The sequence below is a fragment of the Xiphophorus maculatus genome, chromosome 10 (assembly GCF_002775205.1).
Source record: "Xiphophorus maculatus strain JP 163 A chromosome 10, X_maculatus-5.0-male, whole genome shotgun sequence".
NCBI lineage: Eukaryota > Metazoa > Chordata > Actinopteri > Cyprinodontiformes > Poeciliidae > Xiphophorus > Xiphophorus maculatus.
In genome coordinates this window covers 3489434-3514222 of record NC_036452.1, presented here as the reverse complement: position 1 = coordinate 3514222, position 24789 = coordinate 3489434, and the positions used below count along the sequence as shown (strand labels likewise).

General features: G+C 38.3%; 1 protein-coding gene across 2 annotated transcripts; it reads right to left on the bottom strand.

Moving 5' to 3' along the window:
- Positions 1 to 1919: 1919 nt before the first annotated feature.
- LOC102230334 (transient receptor potential cation channel subfamily M member 4-like) lies at positions 1920 to 23533 on the bottom strand. Of its 2 annotated transcripts, XM_014474804.2 has the most exons (28): positions 23290 to 23532; positions 18890 to 18951; positions 18643 to 18820; positions 16903 to 17083; positions 15792 to 15961; positions 12768 to 12945; positions 12551 to 12615; positions 12243 to 12476; positions 11868 to 11970; positions 11668 to 11789; positions 11277 to 11576; positions 10674 to 10775; positions 10421 to 10549; positions 9660 to 9789; positions 9065 to 9210; positions 8387 to 8499; positions 8183 to 8296; positions 7079 to 7113; positions 6751 to 6989; positions 6543 to 6658; positions 5509 to 5641; positions 5253 to 5427; positions 4699 to 4864; positions 4424 to 4605; positions 3787 to 3919; positions 3638 to 3710; positions 2841 to 2934; positions 1920 to 2677 (listed from the first exon to the last, which is right to left on the bottom strand). In XM_014474804.2, exons 1-28 carry the CDS (start codon positions 23350 to 23352, stop codon positions 2646 to 2648), a joined length of 3768 nt encoding a protein of 1255 aa, XP_014330290.1. In that variant the 5' UTR covers positions 23353 to 23532; the 3' UTR covers positions 1920 to 2645. The 2 variants fall into 2 exon arrangements, with proteins under 2 accessions (XP_014330290.1, XP_023197276.1); XM_023341508.1 differs by lacking the exons at positions 1920 to 2677; positions 2841 to 2934 and having other exon boundaries at positions 3635 to 3723; positions 23290 to 23533.
- Positions 23534 to 24789: the final 1256 nt, after the last annotated feature.

The window sequence follows — 24789 nt, the reverse complement described above, 5'->3', positions numbered from 1 at the left end:
ATTTTACTTGAGCAATTTTATTATGAAGTATCTCTATTCTTCTGGATTTTCTACCGACTGAATAAAAACTGTTTTAACCAGAAACTCACCAGACACAGAGCTGCTGTTTCTGTTCAAGTTTCATCAGTTTTTTATTGACAGAAACTGATTTGGAACATTTTTTATTACCTACATGAATTATTGTCATTTTTGTCCTTAAAATACCAAAAATTTCCACTTTATAGCTTCATATTTTCATCCGTCTGATGATGTCATTTTAAAATATTAAATGATTGGTGTTTTGATCAGTTACTTTTCGACTCTTACTTGAGTCATTCCTCGTTTGGCTACTTTTTACTTTTACTTGAGTAAAAATAAGCTTCAGCTCTTACTTGTAAGTTTTGGGCTCTCTACCCTCCCTTCTCAAACATCTCAATAACATAACTGCAAATTTGTTAATTTTCATAGATCTTTTCAATTATGGGTTACAGCTGATGAAGAAAGTGCAGGCCATCATGAATGACTAAACAGTGCAGCATTAATAGCAGCCAGTCCTATTAAAACTACAGTTATTCCTGTTGTTTAGGAAACTTCCATCAAACTTTTTCCTTCCGCTCAACTTTCCATTAATATTCTTCCAACCAACTTGTTCAACAATGACTTTTTGTGACTTACTCTGTCTTCGGAGTTTGTCAAGTCTGTTTGTTGAATAATTGTCAAATCTCAGGCCAGTGGTTTCCAAAGTCAGTCCTTGAATGCTGGTAGCCTGAATATTTTTAAATGTTTCCCCGTTTTATCAAACCTGAATTAAGTGAATGTGTAGTTTATATGTTGCTAGAGAACAATTTAAGCCAGGTAAACGTCTAAAGCAGGACACTGGACTTGAGGAGTGACATTTCAGTTTTGAAAATGATTTGTATCCATCTCATGGGGTTAGCTGTGAGGCATAACTAAATAATCAGAGTGAACTCTCTGTGTTAATACGAGTTTCACTTTTTGGATTAATATGAAACAAATTACTTTTTTTAGTCACAAAAAGCCACTTTTCAAAAATATTTCTCATTAACGTCACTGGTTTGGAATTAAAAATACAAAAATGAACCAACAGGAATGTGGCTGCTGATTAAAAGCTGTGATTAGTGAAGTTGTGTTCATCTGTATTTACAACCAAACAGTTGATCCTCTGCAGTGTGAGGAAATGAAATATAATCTAAATAAATAAGATGCCAAATATTATGGGGTGCAAGTGATAAAAAGCAAAGTGAAATGTCTTTAAATGCCAGTTTGTAAAATGATCTCAGGCTCAGAGGAGGAGGATGGCAGCATGATGTACAGCGTGGATGTAAATAGAAATGAAGAAGACTGTCATGTGTACATTCCAGTCGCTTTTTAACCGTGTAATGCTTTCACTTTCAGGTTTCGTCAGTGAGAGCAGAGAGCGGGTCACAGGATGGCTTCATATTTTAAATAATCTTAAACAATCCTCGCTGTAAACCTGCACAGTCAGACGAAATGTACGTCAGGAAGGGATGACGGCGTTTCTCAGAGTGAGCTGCTGCTGCATGCGATCGACAGCTGGCCCAGCTAACTATTTAGAGTAAAGGCTCCTTCAACAGTTTGCTCCACTATGTGACCTTCAGTGGAGCCATGTCATGTTGAAACCGGGCACCATGCCCTTTCTGCTCTGCCCATGACTCCCCTGTCCTCAGTAAATCTTCCTCCCATGAGTTTTATGTGACCCGAATGCATTTAACCGAATGAGAAAAGTCAAACCAGCTCCTGAAAATTATTTTTTAAATTAAGGCAACTGGCTTCCAGATTTCAAAATCCATCTAATAAATATGAAAAGTCTAAAAAGGACAGTATCCCAAATTTATGTGAACAGGTGTGAGGGAACAAAAGTTTAGGGCTTTCAGTAACACAACAAGTGTTAAATCAACATCATTTCATGCATTTATTAGACAGAAGGTATAAAATTCTTAGGCTCAATGAGAGACAACAGTTTTTGCAGCTAATTTTAAGCAACCGTCTTAAAATAAACCGTAAATAAACACAATAAAATTAAATACTCATTATTTCCCCAAGTAAATATTCACACACGGCAAAAACACAAAATCGTACCAAGTTATTTTGGTCTAGTTTCTAGTGCCAATATATTACTACACTTTAAAAAAGGTAAAACTAACTCACAAATAACTTTTCAGCAAGCTGTATGAGCTTAATAATTCCTTAAAATGGATGAAAAAGTTATTGTTCCATTGGCAGATTATTTTTACTAATAAGACATTTTTCCAATGTTATTGGAGAAATAATCTGCCAATGGAAACATAAAACAAGAAGAAAAGTTAATTATAAGTTAGCTTTGCCTTATTTTAAGTGTAGTTAAAGCTGCACTGTCTTCTTGCAGTGCAGTTTTAGATCAGCTACAGCACTGATCATGTTAAACTGACCAGAATGCAAACATAGTAAACAAAAAAAAAAAAACTACCAGCATTTCAATATCAGTCCATGAATACTGCTCCGCGTTTAGGTGTGTCTGAACGTGTAACAGGCGGATTGTTGTTTTTAATCCAGTGATAATGACGGGTGGGAACCACATGTATGAGCCTCAACAAGCTGCCAATGTGTCACGTTCCTTTTAGGCCTTTTAGGTCGTGACGGTCCAGCTACGATGAACTGGAAGAACTGGGAACGCCATCTGTGTGGGAAATCACAGGAAGGGTAAGAGATGGTAGACATGAGGAAAAATACCCTGTAGTTTTGAATAACTTGTCAAACTGGCTGACAGTCTGTGTCACATTAAATTGCTGCAATATTCCCGTAGACGCTTGTGAAGCTTTTTGCATAATTCTGGGAATTACCTCTAAACGTAGGTGGCGGTCTGGGTGGTTTAAACGCACCACCTTGTGCTAAAGTATCAACAATCCATCTCAGAGCATTTGAGCAGTTCTCCATCTGAGGAGAAGGAGGAAGGAAAAATAAAGGTAATTTTAATTATATAGCACATCAGCAGCAACAAGGAAAATACAAAGTGCTTTACAGGAATTAAAAGTAAATACAAACAAAATAACAAACCAAAGAAAAAGTAAAGTTAAATTCATCAGGTTATTTTCCCTTAGCAGAAGAAAATGATGCCAAGCCATCTAAAAATCCTTTAGGTTTTGCACTTTTGACTTTAATTCAGCAATTATCAAATTTGAGTCCAGCTCCACGCCCTATTTTTAGGATTCATTCAGCAGAAGCTCAGCAGGCATGTTGGAGAAATACAAGCATGCTGGTATAACTCCAGCCATTTTAAACATAACGGTTTAAGAAGAAGGAGAACGATTATCTGCAATTTTTGTAATTAAAGAGAACAAAAAATATACATACATAAATACATGTATTTATGTGTAATTAGCTCATAAATGCCTGTTGAAGTAGGAAATAATCACCTCACCTATCAATCTTTCCAACTTTGGCCATGAGAGTCACTGGATGCTACTTTTTTCATCGTTTTCAGGCTGTTTAAACGGTGATGCGTTCAAAGACATGATGTGGCTTTGGAATTCTTAACACTTGATCTTTCTGTTATTTTTCTGTCTTTCGTTATTTATTTATTCACATTCATGAAACTCAAACGCAGGTAGCACAAAGACAGCTGTAAGTTTATCCTCACCTCGCTCTCGAGAGCCCGAAGTCTCTGGTCAAGGTCTCTGTTTTCAGCCATATGTTTAGCAACACTATCCATCCTAGAGAGAAAAACTGAAATTCAAATGATGATAATAATAAATCATTGTCATCATTAACAGTAATCTATACACTCACTTGACAGACATCCGTTTCAGCCTCTCTGAGTCGCTGCTTTTCTGGATTTTGTTTTGGGCAGTGAGGAAGTCTTCCTTCTGGATCGTCTCCCATGTCATCAGTCTGTTGGCAGCCTTCTGACTTAACTGCAAAACTACAAAAAGGCAAAGGAGAGCAGATGGTAACATAAACATAAAGTTGACCCTCATGTAATCTGTATTAAAAAGGCGACAGTAAGCAAAGAAAAATAAGGTGCTTGACTTTACACCCTCATGACTTTCATTGGCTAAGGAATGCGTTTTGGAAATACTGAACCATTCCAGGACAGCATTAGTAAGGTCACACACTAATGCTGGACAACTCCTGGCTCACAGTCTCTGCTCTAATTCGTCATAAAATATCTCTACTATATTTGAGGTCAATTCTGTGCTTGAATCAGTTAAATGTCTTACGACATTTAACATTTATAACATGGAATAGGCGTTCTCCCAACTTTTTCCCAAAGTTGGAAGCATGAAACAATGTTTGTCTGAAATAAAGCTGCAAAATTTTGTCTCCAAAAGAACTTGATGTATATTTTAGTTTAGTCACTCAAATTTATAATCCCAAATAAAGAATCTGAAACACCCAAATTTGCTAATCCAATCAAAATACTGACCAAACTGCTGAACCTTGACAGAGGGAACTTTACGGATCTTCCTCTTGATGAAAAGATTGATGTGGGAGAAGATGATAAACGGAGGAGCCAGTGACGGCCTGGAGTGATACTGGACAATTAGGTTGTAACGCTGGAACTTCCAGTAGAACTCGCTGTTGGCCTGGACTTCAGTAAACGTGTTGCTGCGTGGACAAGAGTAGAGTAAACCGAGAATCAGAGTCATTTCATTAAACCAGAATCAGAGGCATCTGATTGTCCGTTCCTGGTCCACCTACCTGAACATGGCGATGAGCAGGTTGATGAGCAGGATGTTGGTCACCAGGAGATAAACCATCAGCAGAATGACCACTAACCAGTTACCAGAGGGATTTCTGCACTGCTCAGCGCCTTCTTCAACCAATGTCAGGTTTTCGGTGCATTCTACATCCCAAACATGTTTAACTGAAGGACAAAAACAAAACAAACAAAAAACACTGAGATCAGGAGAAAAGTACAGTTATGTTTCATTCTATTGTCAATTTACTGCTGCTTTCATCTGGGTTTACATACAAACCCAGATAAACCAATGGATGGACAGACAGATGGGATGACAAATGGGTGGGTTTTAGGGAGAGACGGATGGAGGGGAAAAAAGGAAAGATGCCTAGCTGGATGGACAGAGGGACGGCTAAAGGGTTTAGGGATTATGGGACAAATCAGAAGATGAATGAATCTAACATTTGGGCTGCAGTACCTGGTGGAAAATCAGATGTTTTTTTCTTTTTCAGACATGTAAAATATCAAAATTAAATTCCAAACTGCTATAAAATCCATGAAACGTTCATCTTACCATCGACCTCCTCCACAGGAATCTGACCGTAGATGTGCAGGTACGGCCTGTAGAAAACTCTGCGAAAGATGCGATCAAAATTCGGGTCGTGGGGGTAAAGCAAAGCCTGATTGGCCACTCCGTACGCCATGATCCAAACTCCCAGGAAGAAGAGGAAGAAGAAGACGTCTTTCACCTTAAAAGAAAAGAGAGACGCTTTTTGTTGCACTGGAAAAAAAACAACAGAAAAATGAATAATGTTGGAAACTTTTCTCACCATTTTGCCAACAATGATAATTTTTGGTCCCAGCTCTTTGTGAATGGCAAAAATGTGAATGAGACGAAGGGTGAAGACCATGAAGGCCACACACAGGAGTTCCCTTCCATACTCATAAGACCATTCAAACATCCTGAAATAAAGGTTAATGCAAAAATAATTAGTGTGATAACAGCGCCATCTGGTGGTCAAACTTTAAAATACAGTTAAGGGTGGCCTATTATGCTTCCTTGAACAGGTTAGAATAGGTTTATGGGCGACACAAAGCATGTTCATTAAATTTTTTTGCGCAAAATTATTCTTAGATGACTAGATTTTAGTCTGGTCAGTTCTGCCTGTTTTGAGCCGTTTTAGGGCGTCTTGTCGCTTTAAATCCAAATGAGCTGCTGCTGGCCACGCCCCCCAACTCAACCGCGTGAAAATGGTCGTAAAAAGATGCGCAATTATACAACCGTACATCTCTGAAAAGCAGAAGTGGAGCTTCCAGCGCAACAGACAAGAATGAAGCAAACAGTTTCTGGATTGAAAGTCAATGACAAAACACTTGTCTTTTCCAGCAGCCATTGTACAGCACATACAGTGGTAAAACCAGCTGACCAAATGTGCTGGAGATCTGCTTGGGTTGCTAGGAAACGGGGCTTGGCTTGGCTAGGGTTGCTATGTGACGGCACAGTGCCTGCTGAATATATTAAATATTGGAAGGTTTTTAAAACTGTTCATTTTCCAGACATCAAAATAAATTAACTAATTGACTAAAAACTGACTGGGTGGGTCATTTTAAGCAGTTAAGTATAAAAACTTTCAAAATGTGATTTTTGTTTTTTGACAATAGGTCCCCTTAACGCAAAATAAATACAGTGGTAACAGCACCATCTAGTGGTCAGCCTTTAAAACAACCACATTTAAACATAAACCAACAGAACAGAGAAAATCATTTGAGACTTTCTACGTCAACAATAATAAAAATGACTTTAGAAACGTTTGTGGTGAAATGAGAGAATATAAATAAGTTTAAATTAATTCAAAGTTCATACCTGCAGATTAATCCCGAGATGAAAAGAGTGATAGCAAGAAGGTCAAATTTATTCCACACATCCTGAATGTAAACTCTGAGCCTTTGACGCAAAGTCATCACCCCTGAAAAGAAAGTCTGGAAGAGCAAAAGAATGTATAAATAACATATTATCTTATTGGAAATGCAAACCATAGTAAACAGAAACATCTGTTTAAACAGTTTCTCACCTCTCTTATCTCCTCACACACCATGGTGAAAACCCAGAAGTAGAGCACATACTCCGACATGGCCAGACCTACAGGGGGCGGGTCTCTAAAGTCCAACAGCAGCACATACGAATACAGGACGAGAAACAGGAAGTACATCAAGACGTTCCCCAAAAACGCCGTGACGGGAGCGAACCAGAACTGGCGCCAGCGGGACACTATGAATGGGCGCCGCGGCGGTCTGAAGGGCTGAGGAACGCCTGTGTCGAAGTAAAAACAGATCCTGAAAATGAACATTAATGATGTTTTGAAGTGTTTTCCAGTGATTGCGTCTTCAGAAGAGCCTCACCTCCGATGGGACTGGAGAGCTGGCCGTCAGCTTCACTAATGAAATGAGAGATTTTCAGTGAACGAGTTTATAAAACTGCAAGAATGTGTGATAATAAAACCTCTGAGGGTTGAAACAATTAATCAGATTGATCGTAATGAATCGATTATTGTAACCAATGTTGATTGTTACTTGGAATACATCGACTCAAAAGAGAGTATTTCCTGAAACAACGCACTCAAAGCAGCAGTTAGGAAAGAAAACTGTACAAAAGACAATATACATTTTGCATCATTTAAGATATAAAAAACCTTCGTCTGTAAATATGTAAAATATAACAGCAACTGATGTTAAGTCAAGCAGAAAGGACTGAGCTTTTCACATGTTTATGTTAGAAGGACTAGTTTTACTGCAGATGCATCACAAAAAGATCAAGTGTTCACTCAAAGAATGATGATAAGCAATAACATTTTTAGTTTTTTATCTGATGCATTTCTAATATTATACAAAAAAGGATTACATGAAAAATCTGCACAAAGTGGTAATATTTTTATTTGATTAATCGTCAGAATAATTAATAGTTTAACTGATTACTAAATGAATCATTAGTTGCAGGTGTATAGATGTAGAGCAAAACACAAACTTCAATTTATGTTATTGACATTAAGGTAGCATGTAGTGTTGAAATGGAAGAAACACAACATGGGGTTTTCAAACTTTTTGGAAATTAGCATATGTATTCAACCCACTGAATCAAAACTCTTTTTAAAATCAATATTAGGGAATTATACTGTGGTATAATCGGTCAGATTTGAGCTCTGGATCTCTGCAGCTCCTCCAAAGTTTCCTCTTATCTGCTTCTCAAACTCTTAAACAGACTTGTGAACAAACAGACGGACCCTAGTCACCAAGTAGGTGGTACTGGATTTTATTTAGAGGCATTGCGGTAAATGGAGGTGAAAACATAATGTACGCTTTTCAGATTTTTATTGGTGAAAAAATTGCGCAGTTGCAAAATGCCGACATGTGAAAAGGTTTCTGCTGCTGCAGGGAATTGTGTGTGAAAAAATGTTTTTTGGTGAAAAGGCCAAAAAAATCAAATATAAAAGAATAATTAAACATTACATGTGCTTGATGTCGGAGAAAGAGAAGATGGTTGTCCCGTAGTGATTGTCCGCATCCGGACTCAGGTCTTCATCGCTGCTCCTTCCTTCCTCTTCCTGTTGGTTACCGTCTTCCCTGTGTTGGAAATATTACATGGAAATCAAGGTTACAGCGACTCCGGCTCATTTGGAAACCTAATGTCAACCGTCATTCTGCAGATTTTACCTGAAAGAAATGAAGTTTGTGTAGCAGAGGAAAGGGCAGAAAAAGGTCAGCAGAAGCTTCCACACCGCCGTGTCTCTCTGCATGTCGCCCCACCAGATCTGGGACAAAAACGACTGGAAGGGAAATGAGGCGAGGTCAAGTGGGATTCATTACAAAAAGATGCAAAAAGAGGCTGAGCTGTTATGGTTAAAGTGTCCAAAGTGAGGTTCAGGGGCCATTTGTGGCCCTTGGACTAATATTTTTGGAGTTTAAGAACGGCACAAATTAGGTGCGCCAGAAACTTTTTATTTTATTGCAAAATTATTAGTGACAAATTAAGATATTTTTGCTTGAAACATTTCCTTCGCCATGTTCAGTTGGTGTAAAAACGCTGGCAGTCCCACCACTACATGGTGTTGACAAAAACATGAAAATGCAAAGGAGAGTCTGGATGAAGATTTACTCCAGGGAAAATGGAGCTCATGTTTTCTCCGTTACTGATTAAATGTTTAAGCTCAATTCATAAATTTAAATCGCTGTGACTTTTTTCCCCTCAAAATCTTCAATCCTGTAAGATTTTGAGGGGGAAAAGTCTGAATGGAAAGAACAGAAAAGATCTTAAAAAATTGTTTTGGACAGACAGCAATGTTTTTTTTAAACACAGATAAATAATCACAGAGTGCAGAAACGATGACGCACCTGCACTCCGTCGTGGCTGAAGAAGAGGCGCGCGTCGGCGCCCATGCCCATCTGCAAGCAGGTGGTGCTTCCCCAAACAGGAGATTTCCTAATCAGCAGATCGAAGGAACGACTTTCATCGCTGTGATAGCAAGAGTTGAAGATATCTTTGACAAAGAAAGGAGATTAGTTTGCCTGGTAAATCAGTTAGAAACAGATTTATTGATGACACGATCACAGTTGAGAAGAGTTTAAAGGATCAGAATAAGCTACACAATTATCTGAACAAACCACAACTGACGTCTTAAAATTCATGCAACTTACGCTAATTTTATGAATAAATAATCTAGGAATGTTCTGATCAGAAACAGTATCAGAAACCCTGACTAAATAAAACCATTTTTCCATAAAAATAGCTTGCAAAACTGTTCTAGAGCTGTACCTAGACAGCATCAAGGTAAAAATCAATCTTTGTCACTGCCATTAACATTTTGAGACAAATACCATTTGAAGTTTGGAGTTGTTTATAAATTTAGCAGACTACAAGATAATATTTCTCAGCATTTATTTTAGTGTTTGGCTGAATTAAAGTGGAACATTTTAGAAACCGTCTCACCGTGTGCCAGATTCTCAAACGTCTGGGCCAGATCTTTCATGGAGAGTTTGATTTCCGTTTCAGACTCCAGCTTGGACAGTTCTCTCAGCATCTTACAGCCACTGAGGGCCGTCAGCACCGACTCTCCTGCCTGAGAAACACGGCAGGACAAGCAAAGACGTGAAATGGTTTTAGAGAATATTGTTACATTATTTTCTCGGGTCCATTCAGTTATTTTCGATGTAACGCACCCGACACTTAAATATGGAAAATTTGACAACGTAAGAAATTTTTCTGATATACCAAACTGACAAAAACAAAAACTAATGTTTATATAAACATTTTTGTTGTCCTTAAAAACAACCTATTTCTCATTTATTGATGTCTAGTAGCAATATAAAATGTTGAAAGCTGAAAGACTGAAAAAAAATAACTAAAAGCTGAAGAAGGTTGTGTACGAATCATAACATATTGGGAATAACGATACACCTAAATATCGCTGCACGGTTCTGGGTCACAGTTTTGTGTGAATAAATACAGTAAACAAGATGAATGAGACAAATACAAATGACAATCAAGTGCAAATTTATTTTTAATCTTTTAAACAGAAAATTAAACAAAACTGGGACAGAAATCACAATTCTTAATTAGCAGATCATGTTAGATCTGTGGATTGACAAACTTAAAATAAAAATCCTTTCAAATTAGGATTCTTATTTTAGCTTTTTGTCTTAAACAAAAAGGTTATGTTATACATTCTTGTTTTATGTCAGACATTTTACCATCTCCCAGAAGAAAGTGGCCATCTCAGTGCGGTTCTGCAGAACAGCCCAGATGAAGAGCGAAGCCCAGGGGTAGAGGCAGCGCTGGTCCTGATACGAGCGATTTTCACACAGCAGCCTACTGACACGCTGAGGAAAAGACAAAAGGAGAGACCAAAATACATAATCTCACAACAGCTGAGATTTAAAAAAGAAACAAAAGGAGTTCTTATCCAAACAATTGATAAAAACAAACAGAAAAAACAAAGCGTACCTTCACAGCTTTCCTTTTAGAGCTGATGTCTGAAATGCCCAAAACGTCAAAGTAGAACGGCTGGCAGGTATCACCCAATAACAAATCCAGGACTCCTGAAATCTAAGAATATGGAAAATAAAGTTTCATCAGTTGGTGTTTTATTCTCACATAATTTTTGTAATATCAATAGAAAGAGAGTGAGAGAAATGTAGCCAGAGATATAGAGAGAAAAACGCCTCCATGGGGATATTCATGTATCACAGCAGTATGAAAACAAACTATCTAAAATATAATAATATTTAGAGCATTGTATAAAAATAGTTCTTTAAAAAGACGCTCTAATATCGCACTTAGTAAAATAATGTATAACAAATAACTCATGAAACTATGGCACTGCACAATGTCACCATAGTAACATGTTGCATAGATGAGCGATACGAGAGGCAGTGGTGTTGGAAGCTGTAGAGATATATCAGCAATTTATTAATGGTACATTACTGGTTGTAGGCGTTATATCGTCTGACAGCAGTTGGTCACAATGACCTGCGGTACCTGAAGGGTTTGTTTACGGCTCCCACAGTCTCATAAGGTCTAATATCAATGAAGGAAGTGGAAACTCGCCTCGAAAAGGGTGATGTCTGTTGTTGGCCCGCTCTGAAAGTTCTCTTCTGGCATTCTCAAAGGTGATTTTGGCTCGCTACTTGCTGCAGGCACAGTTGTTGCAGTTCCAAGTCTGACCACTAACTGGCGCTGAAGCAGCTGATATAACAGCGTTGAATCGGGAACGGAGCAGTAGAGCTGTTCCAGTCTGCCGTAGGTCAGGTATTCAGTGATATTTAGACCGTTCTCAGTGAAAAGCTGCACGAACTGGGGCTTGTCATTGATCAGGACATCTGACATGGATTCCTTCAGATCCTGATACTGTTTGGACGAGAATTACATTTTTATAACCAAGAAAAAGGTAAAACGATTCAAAGAAAATGTAGAAAACTCTGCATTTCTTTCCATTTACCCTCCATTGAATGTCTCCATTGAAAAGTTCACTCTTGGCAATGTCAACCCTGTTCCATGCAACAGCTAGTTTCAGTTCTTCGTTGTACGGACTGGCCTCGACTGACACACGCTGCTTACTTGCTGTAAGAAAAACAAAAACCAATCATGTCTGACCACATAAAAACATCTACAGGTTTTAGTTTTAAAAGTTTTCCCTACCTCCAACCAATGCCTTGAGGAGGACTGTGTCAAAGTCTGTGGGACTCTCCTGCTCTCCGTAGTGGATTGAAATCAAGTCTCTGCATTGGTAGATGCTTAGAGCCTGCAGACAGAAACGTCAAAATTAAAAGAAAATTGGCCTACATCAGGACTGAAGTAGCCAAAGAGGGACACCATCAAGAAACAAGAACAAAAGTTGAGCCACCGTCTGTTCCGCCACTTTGGGCAGCTGGACCAAAACTCTCACCACAAGCACTTGGGTAAATATTTTCTTGGTATTTTCTTAAACATGACCTGTTATGTTTCGAGCTGAACATGCAAAGTGCAGAGAGAACCACTTCCTCGTTCAGTACAGAAAAAACAAGCAGAACTCACACGCTCAACAAGTTTGTCACTCTCCGATTCTGCAGGGAAGTGCTTCTTGACTCGCTCTGCGACTTTTTCTTTCAGATCCACACTGGGACCAGGTTCGCCGTCAACTTCACTGGTGGACTGGAAGACTGGGGCAGCCGACACATTCTCCAGGAGGTCAGTGAGGAAGTCTGCCAGGCCTCCTGAACCGGCCAGCACCAGCCAGGGAATGGAGGTCTTTAGCGACAGATCCATTCGCTGGCAGAGATCAGAAACTCCATGATTACCATGTAAACTAAGGCAAAAAGACAGTAATCAAGTTGACAATTCACCTCTAAACTGCTTGTGTCTCCTGATATCAACATACAAAGAACAGGGATGTCAATTGTTCCGCTACCTGTTAAGAAAAATATTCATTTTATCTTCATTTCCATTGCTTATCAGATTACCCAAAAAGGTCAAAATAGTTCAAATTACAGGCTACAAGAAGCCCTTAGATTTTTTTTCCATCCATTTCATGAACATAAAGTAAATACAAATATTTCTTACCCCATATTCCTGTGCGCTGATGGGAAATGTGGTCCTCTAGCTTGGTTCTGAAGGCCATGTCTCCTCCTCTGCGGCCCTCTCTCCCATCGTCCACCAGCAGGAAGGACTGGTAGTTGTTGTCCAGGCAGCAGGAATCCCGAACTGAGTTCAGTGTGTAGTACTTTGCAGGAAAGCTGCCCTGCTCAAGAAAGCATCCACGATCATTTATTTCAGATGAGAAACCTGCAAAATTAATTATTGTACCATTTCAGCTACAGTGAGTCTAAATAGCGGAGACATCCCTGAACAAATTGCAGCTGTTAGTGATGTACAAAATTAAAACAAAGGCATTACAGAACCTTTTCCACCATTACAGGGGACCCATTATGTTTTTTTGAACAGATTAGGATAGAGCTATTGGTGATTAAAAAAACATCTTCATTACATTCTTTCCATAAAATCATCCTTCAGTAATGAGATTTCAGTCTTCTCAGTTCTGCATATTTTGAACTGTTTTAGAGCGTCGTGTCACTTTAAAACCAAATAATCTGCTGCTGGCCACGCCCCCCCGAAACCCAATGTTTACACTCGCACATGAAAATGGCTGCAAACAGATGCGCACTTGAACAACAGTACAATCTTTGAAAAGCAAGAAGTGGAGCCTCCTGCACAACCAACAAAATTTCAGAAAGGGGTTTATGGATGATAAGTCAACAACAAAACACTTGTCTTTTCTAGCAGCCATTGTACAGCGGAAAAACGTTCTGGAGCTCCTTGGGTTGCTAGGTGACGGGCTGGGCTTCATTGGGGTTGCTAGGTAACAGGCAGCCACTACGCCTCAGTGCGGTTGTGATGCTCTGCAGAGGTGGGGACTCGAGTCACATGACTTGGACTCGAGTCAGACTCGAGTCGTTAAAATCACGACTTGAGACTTGACTTGAAAAAATGCTCAAAGACTCAGACTTGACTTTGACTTTCATGCCATTGACTTGGGACTTGACTCGACTTGAAGCTGTTTACTTGAAAAGACTTGATATTTTTTACTCAAAGTCTTAAAATTGAAAACACATTATTTATAAAGTTGCGTCATTAGGGTTAACCCTAACCCTCATTCCGTATCAATATGCGCAGACCGTCACTATGGTTTTCCTCTCTCCTTATGTATGTATGTGTACGTAGCTGCAGCACAACCAATCAAATTAACAGGATTTGGACGTTTAAAAAAAAACGCGGCAAAGCTACAGAGCTCAGGGAACGAAATACGAAATAACCGCTCGAATATGCTTCCGCGAGTAATTTCTTTTGGCTACGTAGGTTATGAACTTTCGACTAAAAAACGAACTGCAACTTGTAAAACATGCAAGAAGAGAATATCGGATGGAGATGCCACGACGTCCAACTTTGTCCGGCATTTGAAGCTTCACAAAGATCGGCAGGTGGCACTTTTCTTTTGCTGTAAGATAGTTGACTTTAGCTAACTTCGTGTTAGCATGTGTACTCCGGGTTAAATTGGTGATGATTTACCATAAATCCGGTCCTTCAAATTCCTCCACAAATAATGTGCACCGTGTTAGCTCAGGAAGCCGGTGGATAGTGAGCGGGGCTCCGGAACAGAAAGCAGATTCTGGACCTGAACACAGGGAACAGAGTCTCTCTGTCCCATCATGATGATGAACCGGGTCTAGTATCATCTAAGGATGGTTGGTGTATTTGAAGACATCTACGTTGGGAAATTATATTGACAATATATTGTTTACTGCAGTCAGTGCATTAAGTCAACTGTTTTTGACTTAATGCACTGACCGGCGTGACTGTCACATGTCGCACAGAACCCATTTCCAAGTAGTATAGCTTTGCTGGGAAAAAAAAAAAGACCAAATACAGTGACTGTCCCAAATAAATTTTGTGTTTAGAATATCTGTCCCATATTTACGGAGGACTGAAACTAACATACTTAGAAATAAAAGCAGAAAAATAAATGCACCAGACCTTCCTGAGTTTACTTGTGATAACTTCATTTATACTCATTTCATTTTTTGAAAACTATGATTGTTGTAGTGTTGATGTTTATTTATGAATAGAAGGAGTAAACTGAAGTCAAATGTAATTCATGAAAGGCTGTAATTTATTTTCTGACATCTGTTTACTTCTGACAGATTTGAAGAATACCAGATGAATAAGAGGATCACAAATGAACCTCAAATACATATTTTAAAAAGAACAAATGGTCTATTATTTGAATTTTATGTATAATTGCAAATTATAAAAAAAATAAAAAATAAAAACGACTCGAAATGACTTGAAATTAAAGGTTCCTGACTTGAGACTTGACTCGACTTTTGCCTTCTTTACTTGAGACTTGACTCGGACTTGAGGACAGAGACTTGAGACTTACTTGAGACTTGCAACACAGTGACTTGGTCACACCTCTGATGCTCTGTTAGCGATGTGTAGGATTGATTTTTTTCAAGAAGTTGTCTATTTTTTGTTCATGTTTCGCCACTAGGTGTAGCTGTGGTGCCGTTAACGCCATGGCGAAAGTTCATACAACATGATTGATTTCAAGTGCTTTTCTTTCTCTTTTCAATATCTTTCCTTTTTTCAAATAATTATATTTGAACTTCCAGCATCTGAAAGCTTTGAAAACAATTTTTACAAACCGACCTAATGTTGAGCTGATTAAGACAGAAAATTAGTTTTCAAGTCCAACAGCTGGTCCACTTGTAGGTCAAGGTGGTATGTTTACTTTTTGCTTTGTATTGTATATTTCGTACAAGCTGAGACAAGTAAGGGACTTTTTTTTTTTACATCATCTGTGTTTTTTATTAGTTCTGCAGGTACTGTATTTGTGGTGTAAAACGGAGTTTGAAGATATAAAAACAGATTAAAAGTCAGTCAAAGTAACTCTCGTCTCTCTAGTGTTTGTCAACAAGCCAACATAAGTACTTTTTACAAATGAAGGTGAAAAGGTTCAGTAACCATCACACCTTCCTGCAGAGCATAGAAACCTCTAGGGTAAGATCATGTGCTTCTTAAAACAACAACCTTAGGGTTGACGAGCTGCTCCCTGTTGTGCACCATTCCCCACGGAGCGACGCCTACGGCCACCACCTTGTTGAGGGAGTCAGAGGAGGCTGCAGTGGCGTGATCTCTCACCGCCTCGCCAACACACCTGCCAACGCCTTCACGCAGTCCTGTTGTAAAGATCCACGCTCCTGGGCAGGGACAGTTCAGCACAGGTCATTATGTGTTCAATAAAAAGTCTAAACAGAATTCCATGACAAATCAAAGTCTCAAAGCTGGTCCTTATCTTACCATGAAAGATGTTTAAAGTATATCTGAGTCTTTTGGAGATTTAATCAGTCTAATACTGCAGTTTGTCTGATTTTTGTCTTCCATTTGTTCGCAGCAGTGTGTGAAATAAGCACTGTGATCAGCTGATTTGACTGTGCACTGCAAAAACACAAAATCTTACCAAGTATTCTTGGTCTAGATTTTAGTGCAAATATCTCAGCACCCTTGAAATATGACAAAACCTTAGTAGTACCTTTTCGGCAAAACATAGGTGGTTGTTTAGAGTCAATAATTCCTTAATACTAAAGGTAAAAGTACTTGTTCTACTGGCAGATTATTTCACTTATAGCAAGACATTTGTTCCATGTTATTAATGAAATAATCTGCCAATGTAACTAGTACATTTTAATCAAAATTAAGGAATTATTGACTTAAAACAAGATCATATGTTTTGCCAAAATGTTACTTGTAAGTTAGATTTGTCTTCTTTCAAGTGGACCAAGATATTTGCACTAGAAGCTAAAATACTTGGTGAGTGTTTGTGTCTTTGCAGTGTGCAAGCAGTTCATTAACAAGCAGATCGTTGCTTTGATCTTCATATGAAATAAAAAAAATACCGCATGAGAATCCTCAGAAGTTAGTGGCTGCAGTGTTGGACGAAGTGAAAATGTTGCATAAATGATTTAACACTGCACAAAGTTGTATGATGCAAAGTGAGTAAATAAATGTAAATGTGCAAAAAGTTCCTCGTCTAAAAGGAAATTCTGTTCTGGATTATAATTGACTTTTCCAATTTGGAGAAAAAACATCCCCTTTTCCATCTTTTCTGCTCTGGTTATTAAAGAACTCGGTTTACATTCACCTGCTCTTTGTGCTGCTTTCACAAGTCCCTGCCTGAGGACCTCTCGTACCCAGGTCTTCACCTTCGTTCTGCCCTCTCCACCCACGACAGAAACCACCAGGTTTGGTATGGGAAGACGCCAGTGGGTCGTCATCAAGGTGTAGACCAGAGATGGTTGGGTGTCCCACGACAGGCGCAAAAACTGACAGAAAGACGTTTCTGTCAGTTAAAAATCAAAGAAACCAGCAGACATCCGAGCGAGGGATCAGACATTAGGTTAAAAACAAGTTTACGCAAATTTCTTACAGACCTGGGATCATTTGATAAACTGCAGAAACACAGAATCTTACCGAGTAATTTTTGTCTAGTTTGTAGTGCAAATATCTTAGTATTGTTGAAATATGACAAATCAAACAAAGAAATATAATCTAGTTTTAGTCAATAATTCATTAATATTGATGAAAAAGGTCTAGTTTCTTTGGCAGATACATCGACTTATAACATGCAAAAGATGTATCATTATAAGTGAAATAATCTGCCAGTGGAACTAGAACTGGGGTTGCTAGGTGACGGGCTGGGCTTGGCTGGGGTTGCTAGGTAACGGCGCCAGGGGAACTAGCTGCTATATCTTACTGAAAATGTACATGCAAGTTTGTTTTGTCTTACTTCAAGTGCACCAAGATATTTACAGTCGAAACTAGACCAAAATTACTTGGTAAGATTTTGTGTAAAATTAATTTTACAAAGTTGTTAAATGGAGAAAAAAATACATAATTTAATAAAGGTGTGAAAACTATCCAAACAAAATTAGTCGTACATAAAAATTTGGAACCACTATTTCTGCTCTCTACCAGAACCTGGGTTTTGCAGAAGGATGTTGACCAAAACCACATAAAATAGAAAAATCCAACTTCAAGTTGCTTATTATTACCTGAATTACAACAAATTTGTAAAGAAGAGTGGGCTGAAATTCCTCCACAGCAACATTCATTGGTGGTTGCTGTAAATATCTCAGGAAAATCTGTGCTGCAAAGGCTGGCTCAACCAGTTACACTGCAAAAACACAACATCTTTGTACTTTTGGTCCAGTTTCTAGTAGAAAATCTTTATACACTTGAGATAAGAGGAAACTAACTTATAAATATTTTTTCAACAAGATATAGGAGCTTGTTTTCAAATCAATAATTTTTTTGTATTGATGAAAATTCCAGCTCCATTGACAGATTATTTCACTAAAAAAATGGGGGGAAATATCTTGTTATAGATTAAATAATCTGCCAGTGGAACAAGAACTTTTTCATCAATATTAAGAAGTTATCGACTTAAAACAAGCTCATATTTCTTTCTGGAAAGTTATTTTTATGTTAAATTTGTCTTATTTCTTATTAAGATATTTACAAAAAACTAAACAAGTTTGTGTTTTTGCAGTGTACTGGGCTTTTCCACATGGAGCCAAGTTGCTTTGGATCACTTTTACAAATAAAACCATAATTTAACAACTGGATTTAGTATTTTCTTTCTCTGATAGTAAAAGTAGTTGGATTGTCTGAAACAGAATAAATCCACAATGGGACAATTTATTTACTTAAGTGCAGCCACAGGTCAGAGTTCAGGAATCTCCAATGTGCTGACAAATACTATAATCTCTTGATAATTAGGTCATAAGATTAAGATAAATGTCTTTATCTTGGTGATCCAAGATAAAGACATTTATTAACCAATTCAGATAAGACTTCTTAAAGCAAAACAAAAGGGACCCACATGGCTGTGTCTCTTGCTGGCTCCTGCGAACTGAACCTCTCCAAAAGCGTCGGTCGGGTATTCGGACGAGTGCTGGGCGCTGTCCCAGCGGTTCACAATGGCCGTGCTGAAGCAGTCCCCGAGCGCCACGGAGGAGTGGGCGTCTCTCGCTCCTCCGCACTGACACAGCGCTCCATTACTGACACAAAGAGACGAGATGAGGGTCCGATATCCACACCGCAGCACATAACCGTCACTCTGCAGTTACCTGGAAGAGTCCTCCACGAAGGTGGTGCAAACTCTTTTCTTGTAGATCTTGGCGATCCAAGTCTGTGAAGATTTCAAACAGTTCAGGAAGCTGAAGTAAAGCGTTTACAAAGTCCAGTTTAAACCCACTCTTACCCTTCTGTGCATGTTTGCTTGCAGGGAGCTGAAAATGCAGCTGAGAACAGAGAATGTCTCAAGCTGGAGAGTCAGGCTCGACCCGAACACCTGAATGTGACTTTTGACGGGGCGCTGTGATTCAACTTTGAATCTATGCTCAGCCGACATAAATCCATGAAGAAAGCAGCAGCGTAGAGGCTGGTTTTCTCACATCTTTGAAATTAGAAATATTTTGAAACACCGCAAAAAACACTAACATTCCCAAATATTTTTGGTCTAATTTCAAGTGCAACTATTTTAATACACATGAAATAAGACATAACTAACTCATTTTTAACTAACATATAGGAGTTTGTTTAAAGTCAATAATAATTTAACCCTGTCATGCACAGCGGTCACTGCAGTGGACAGAAAAGCCATTTGTTTGTGTTTCCTCTAGATTTGTATGTGATAAATGCGCACAGACCACCGTTCAGCCCAGAGGACCAGAGACGTCCTCTGTGTGATTTGGGGGAAGTTGAGAGCGAAGTGAACTTTTTGTTTTACTGCCCTTTGAACTTGAGGTTGAGAAATTATTTAGTTACTAAAATACTTGATGTTTATCCAGATTTCCTTTATTTAATGGGTGAGGGTAAAATGCACTGTTTAAGTATTTTGTGTTTCAGTTAGGACGCTTTTTATTTAAAGAATATTTATGTCAGTCCCCTTGTTTGAATATGTTTTTATTGTGTCCTGTAAGTCTTTGTGGGCAGCTATTAAAGGGTGATCGACACACATCCATCCATCCGGACACTGGTGCATCTTAGAATACACAGCCAACTACTGACCATGCGGCAATAAATTTTTTTGTTAAAAAACTTAACAAATTTCACATTTTAACAAAAACATGCCGACCAACTCAAGAATATTCAGTCCCTCCTTCTACTGCAGAGAACTCTGGCAGGTAAATAAATAAAATATTGTGACATAACGTAATCCCCAAAGACCCTGAGACTATTGATGTATTTAACAAATTTGTATTTGGAGAAAATTACGACTGACCCTGTAAAAATAAATAAATAAAATAAAAATCCTACAATTTCTTTTAGAAAAATAAAAAACACTGGAAAAAATCGTTTCCTGAAGTATCATAATTCATGCAGGAAACGGTGAATATTGATTTTTTTTTAAATGCTAGTTTTACTGCCAGATTATTTCACTTGCAATAATTTCCACATGTTACAAGTGAAATGTCCTGCCAGTGGAACTCATACTTTTCAAAAATAAATTTTATCCATGTCTTGCTTGAAAATTAGTTTTGGTTTACTTTAAGTGAACTATAATATTTCCACAAGAAACTAGACCAAATATTTGATTTTATTTTTCAGCAGTGATTAAAGTCCCGTATTGTTTTTAACCAATGAGATCATAATGGCATAATAATGCAAGTTCGCCACCTCAAAAAATAATAAACTTCAAATTTGTACAGAACATTCCACACTGCAACTGGAAGACATTTTAAATATATAATAAAACAACCAAAACCATAAATAAAATGGATTATCAAGTAAACAAAGTTGCCTTTCAAAAATATAAATCAGAATGGAAATGATCAAGCTCATTTAAATTTATCATGTAATTAATTAATTGTTCATTGTGACAGACTTATTTTTCTTCTAATCCTCTCTGACCTACAGTTACCCAAGCTGTGTGTGCACCCTTTTCTACAACACTTTTTCCTTCCACTAAACTTCCACTGTGCTGCAATTTATTAAAATGTATCCATCTTACCAGGAAGCTAATCTCTGATAGCTTCTACTAAAATAGATGCATGTTTTACACATACAAGGAATGAATTAAATCTGCCGCATGCCATAAGCTGCTCTGACACACCGTCTCTGCGGTTCAATTTATTCCCTTCCACTTAACGGGAAAACTCCTCCTTAGCTGCAGCCATGCAATCAGAGCTGATTGTAAAGGAATGCATCCTTTGACACAACGTAATACTTCAGTATTTGTAATGTTTTGATGTTACACATCAGTCTGAGTGATCAAAGTGGCACTTTTACACATTTGTGTAACCGCATTTGTACCCATGTGGCATGAACACATGTGCAGGTATGTGCACAACAATGCAGAATATGTTTCTGCATTGTTGCAGAAACATATTCTGCAAGTTGGGTCTGCTCCATTTAGTTTTGCACATGACTCGGATCATACAGAAGCCATGTAAACTGGCACCGTTTAAAGAAATGGAACGCGGCCCTCAGTCTGGCGAAATAGCTGCTGTGAGGAATCAAGTTCCTCAGAAAAGTTAACTCTGCGTTGCTCTTCTATCCCGTGTTTTACGGTCAGAACAACCGACTTAATGTTCGAGTACACCTTGTACACTACATGATTTATTTATCTGTTTTGTAATAGATGCTAATAAAAACAACTTAAACTGGTTATTTCATAATATATTTTTGAAATATTATATTCAAAATATATTATTTGAATATAATTCAATTCAACTAATAATATGAGTTGAATTCCAACTGAAATTATTGGAACTTCTGCACACAATCGTTATGATAAACTGAATCAAACCAATGTTTTCTATTTTAGGCACCTTTTTAAATTAATGGAGTCAAATGAGCTGCAGAACAACGTGGATGACAGAAACCTAGATGCCAGGATTTCAGTGTGTTGGAAGAATATAAATGTGCAAAACAGAGAATTTGCTTGTCCTGGAAAACTGGAAATATTAACCATCCCCTTAAGTCTGAACAGGACAATAGAGCAGCCACAGGAAAACCTGAGTTTAATATTAGTATCTCTGCTGTATGTGTATTCCATGTTGTGAAGGCTGTAAGAGTAAACTACACAAACTTTACTGATGGCATGCACATAACAGATAGTAATGTAGTCAATAGATTGAGCTGCTAAACAACCACTGTATTCAGGTGAGATGTCAAAACCAAAACCTCATATCCAACTAACCAAGCCTGTCCTCTTTATTTGTGTGCAGTTACTTTAAATGCAGCAAAATATTTGAAACCGCATAGTAAACAGGAAAAGCTGAAAATAATAAAACAGTCAGAAGACCAGGGGAGACTGGGATGGTTCCATTATCAAAGATCTTTAGCATTTCCAGTTGCAACAAAACCACAGTCTGGTTGATGACATCGAATAAAAGATATTCATGTCCGATTCTCTGCAAAATCACTACATCCACATGAAAGTCAAGGCCGTTGCAGGGAGACAAACGTACAATTTGATTTGTCAGAATGCCGAGTAAAAAATAAAACACAGAAATCCAACAACAAATCAGTTCTCCTCCTGCACAACTTGCATCTAATCTAAAAAAGATGAGCATTTCTTAATGCTTATCTGCATTAGTCAGAATTGTGAGATTCAGATTTGTTTGTTTTCATTCTTTTTTCAGTGGCATTAATCTTCTTCCGTACAAATGACACTTCAACGCTTCTAGATCTATTCAAAAGACCTGTAAGAAGTCGCTTGTTTTATGTTTACTGATATTAGTAAATGGATTCAAATAAAAAAAACTGGAAAATGATACGTTAGTGTAGATTTAGTTTGTTTTGGTTTTTAAATAAACTGCTTGACAATATCTTTAAGAGTATTAAATTGTTAACAGATTAAATGCTAGAGAAATTCAAAGGACATTTTTAAATGTTTGTTTTGACAGTGCGTGTTTTAGTGACACGTACCAAAATATTTCTTCAGAAATATTTTTTTAAATGGTCAAAATGTTACTTAGGAAGTCTGAATGATTCTGAGGTGAACAGTAACAATTAAATACATAAATTTACTGGTTTTATTGTACGACTTGACTTAAAGTCACCATGGATTTAGAACGAAGCAGTAAATCACAGTGTAGAAGCGCAAACAGATCCCGGCACAACATCTGCAACTAGTTAACCGAGGTCTCTGAAGTGTAAACACGTTTAATATGTTGCTGGTCGGAGCTTTGATCCAGGTAATTACCCAACGCGATATGTCAACTAACTTCCGGTAACTTGTTGGACAAGCGGTGTTGAGGATTACGTTGGACTTTTACGTTCCCTCCGTAATCACGCTGCTACAGATTCGTGGGTTTCCATAAATAAAACATTGTTATAATCGGTATCAGCGACAGTAAGTAGGTAAGCGAGGTCCACACAAAGCTTGTTTCTCTACTTTCTCTACAATGCCTGCTGCTGCTCTGAGGACAAATCCACGTTGTTCTTCCGCTCCTTTTCCATCACCGCCGTCATAATGCAGCTCGCTTTACTTGTTTAGTTGTTTCTCTTCTTTACCCACCTGGTCTTTCTCAGATTTCCCGAGCTTGTCTGTGCTTCCTCGCACTTCTCCGGTGTCTTTCATCTTTCCCTTTTCTTTCTTTCCTTTCCTCGTCAGCGGAAGGTTTGTAGAGGAAAGCGCTCCAGGTCAGGATTTCTCTCTGGCCATTTTCCGCCACTATAATACCAGTTCCTGCTTGTGTTGTTCCTGCAGTCAACGAGGATAAACGAGGTGCGCTGCTGCCCAGACACACCTAACAGGTGAGGCTGTGTCGTCACAGCGCAGCTGCATGAGTAGCAAACTCAAAAAAGGGGCGTGGCTTGTCAAAACCACAGGATTTTAAAAACAAATAACTTTAGCTGCTCCCTTTTTGAGTCCACTTCCTGACATGACAACTGTAAATACAGATCTATCTATCTATCTTAAACTAATCTCTAGAACCAATAGTTCTAGAGATTAGTTTTTACAATCATTAAAAGAACTCTACACTAAAAGATGACAACATTAATTTGATTGTCCACACCTTAGAATTTTTCATGATGCTTTATTTAGCAAGGTTAATCAACAGCATAAACTCAATAATCAATAGTTTTAGATCCAAGTTAATTTCAAAATTACATATATTCAATCTGCTGCCTTTCCCTAATCTGTGTTGCTAATTAATGAATGAGCAGTTCAACTCATGATCTCGGCAACAGGCGACTTTGCTGTCCTTGGACAAAGTCTTGATTCTTCACTGCATGTTGTTGTCCTCAGTGTGGTTCAGTTTGTCATCAGCTGTGGCGCGGAGCTGTGGGGTCCTCCTAACGACCTCATTATTTGGCTCAGGTGTGTTGAAGTAGAGATACATCTAAAAGTTGTGACCGGCCCTGGAGGCCTGGAGTTGCCCAGCCCTGGTGAGGCCATGTCTTTTCGTGGCTCCAGTCCTCCATAGGTCTTCTGTCTGGACGTCTGCAGCCGCTTTGTTCTGCTTTTCAGAGTTTTTTTTACAGAGAAGGATTATATAATCATGCTCAATTATACTTTTTCAACAACAACAATTTCAAAGTTCCTCTATTTTCTTTAGTTTCGTCCTGACCCTAACTAATTTTTACCTGTGGCCTACTTACAGCACTAAGGTTACAACGTGATTCATCTTATACATTTCACAATCATATTATTATTTAATCACAATAATCAACATTATAAAGATTACAACCACTACTTATATAGACCTGTTTCAGTAATAATACTCTTTTCTTCTTATTTGCCATTATTTCATTCTGTGCATGAAACTGGAAAGATCTCAACATGCCAGTTTGGACGACCGGCCCTAACGGCCGAATCCATACGGGTCCTGGGCCTTCGCCGCCCCCTCTTCCAATTTCCTGTTGCTGAGTTGGGGCAAAGCGTTGCCCGAGTTGAGAACGCGACATTTCCTGGATTTGCATACTGCGTAACGTAGGGCTCGACGGAGACGTAACTTTGCATTCAGGGTGTTACTGAAAAGAAAAAGAAAAACGAGGAGATCAGCTAAATTAC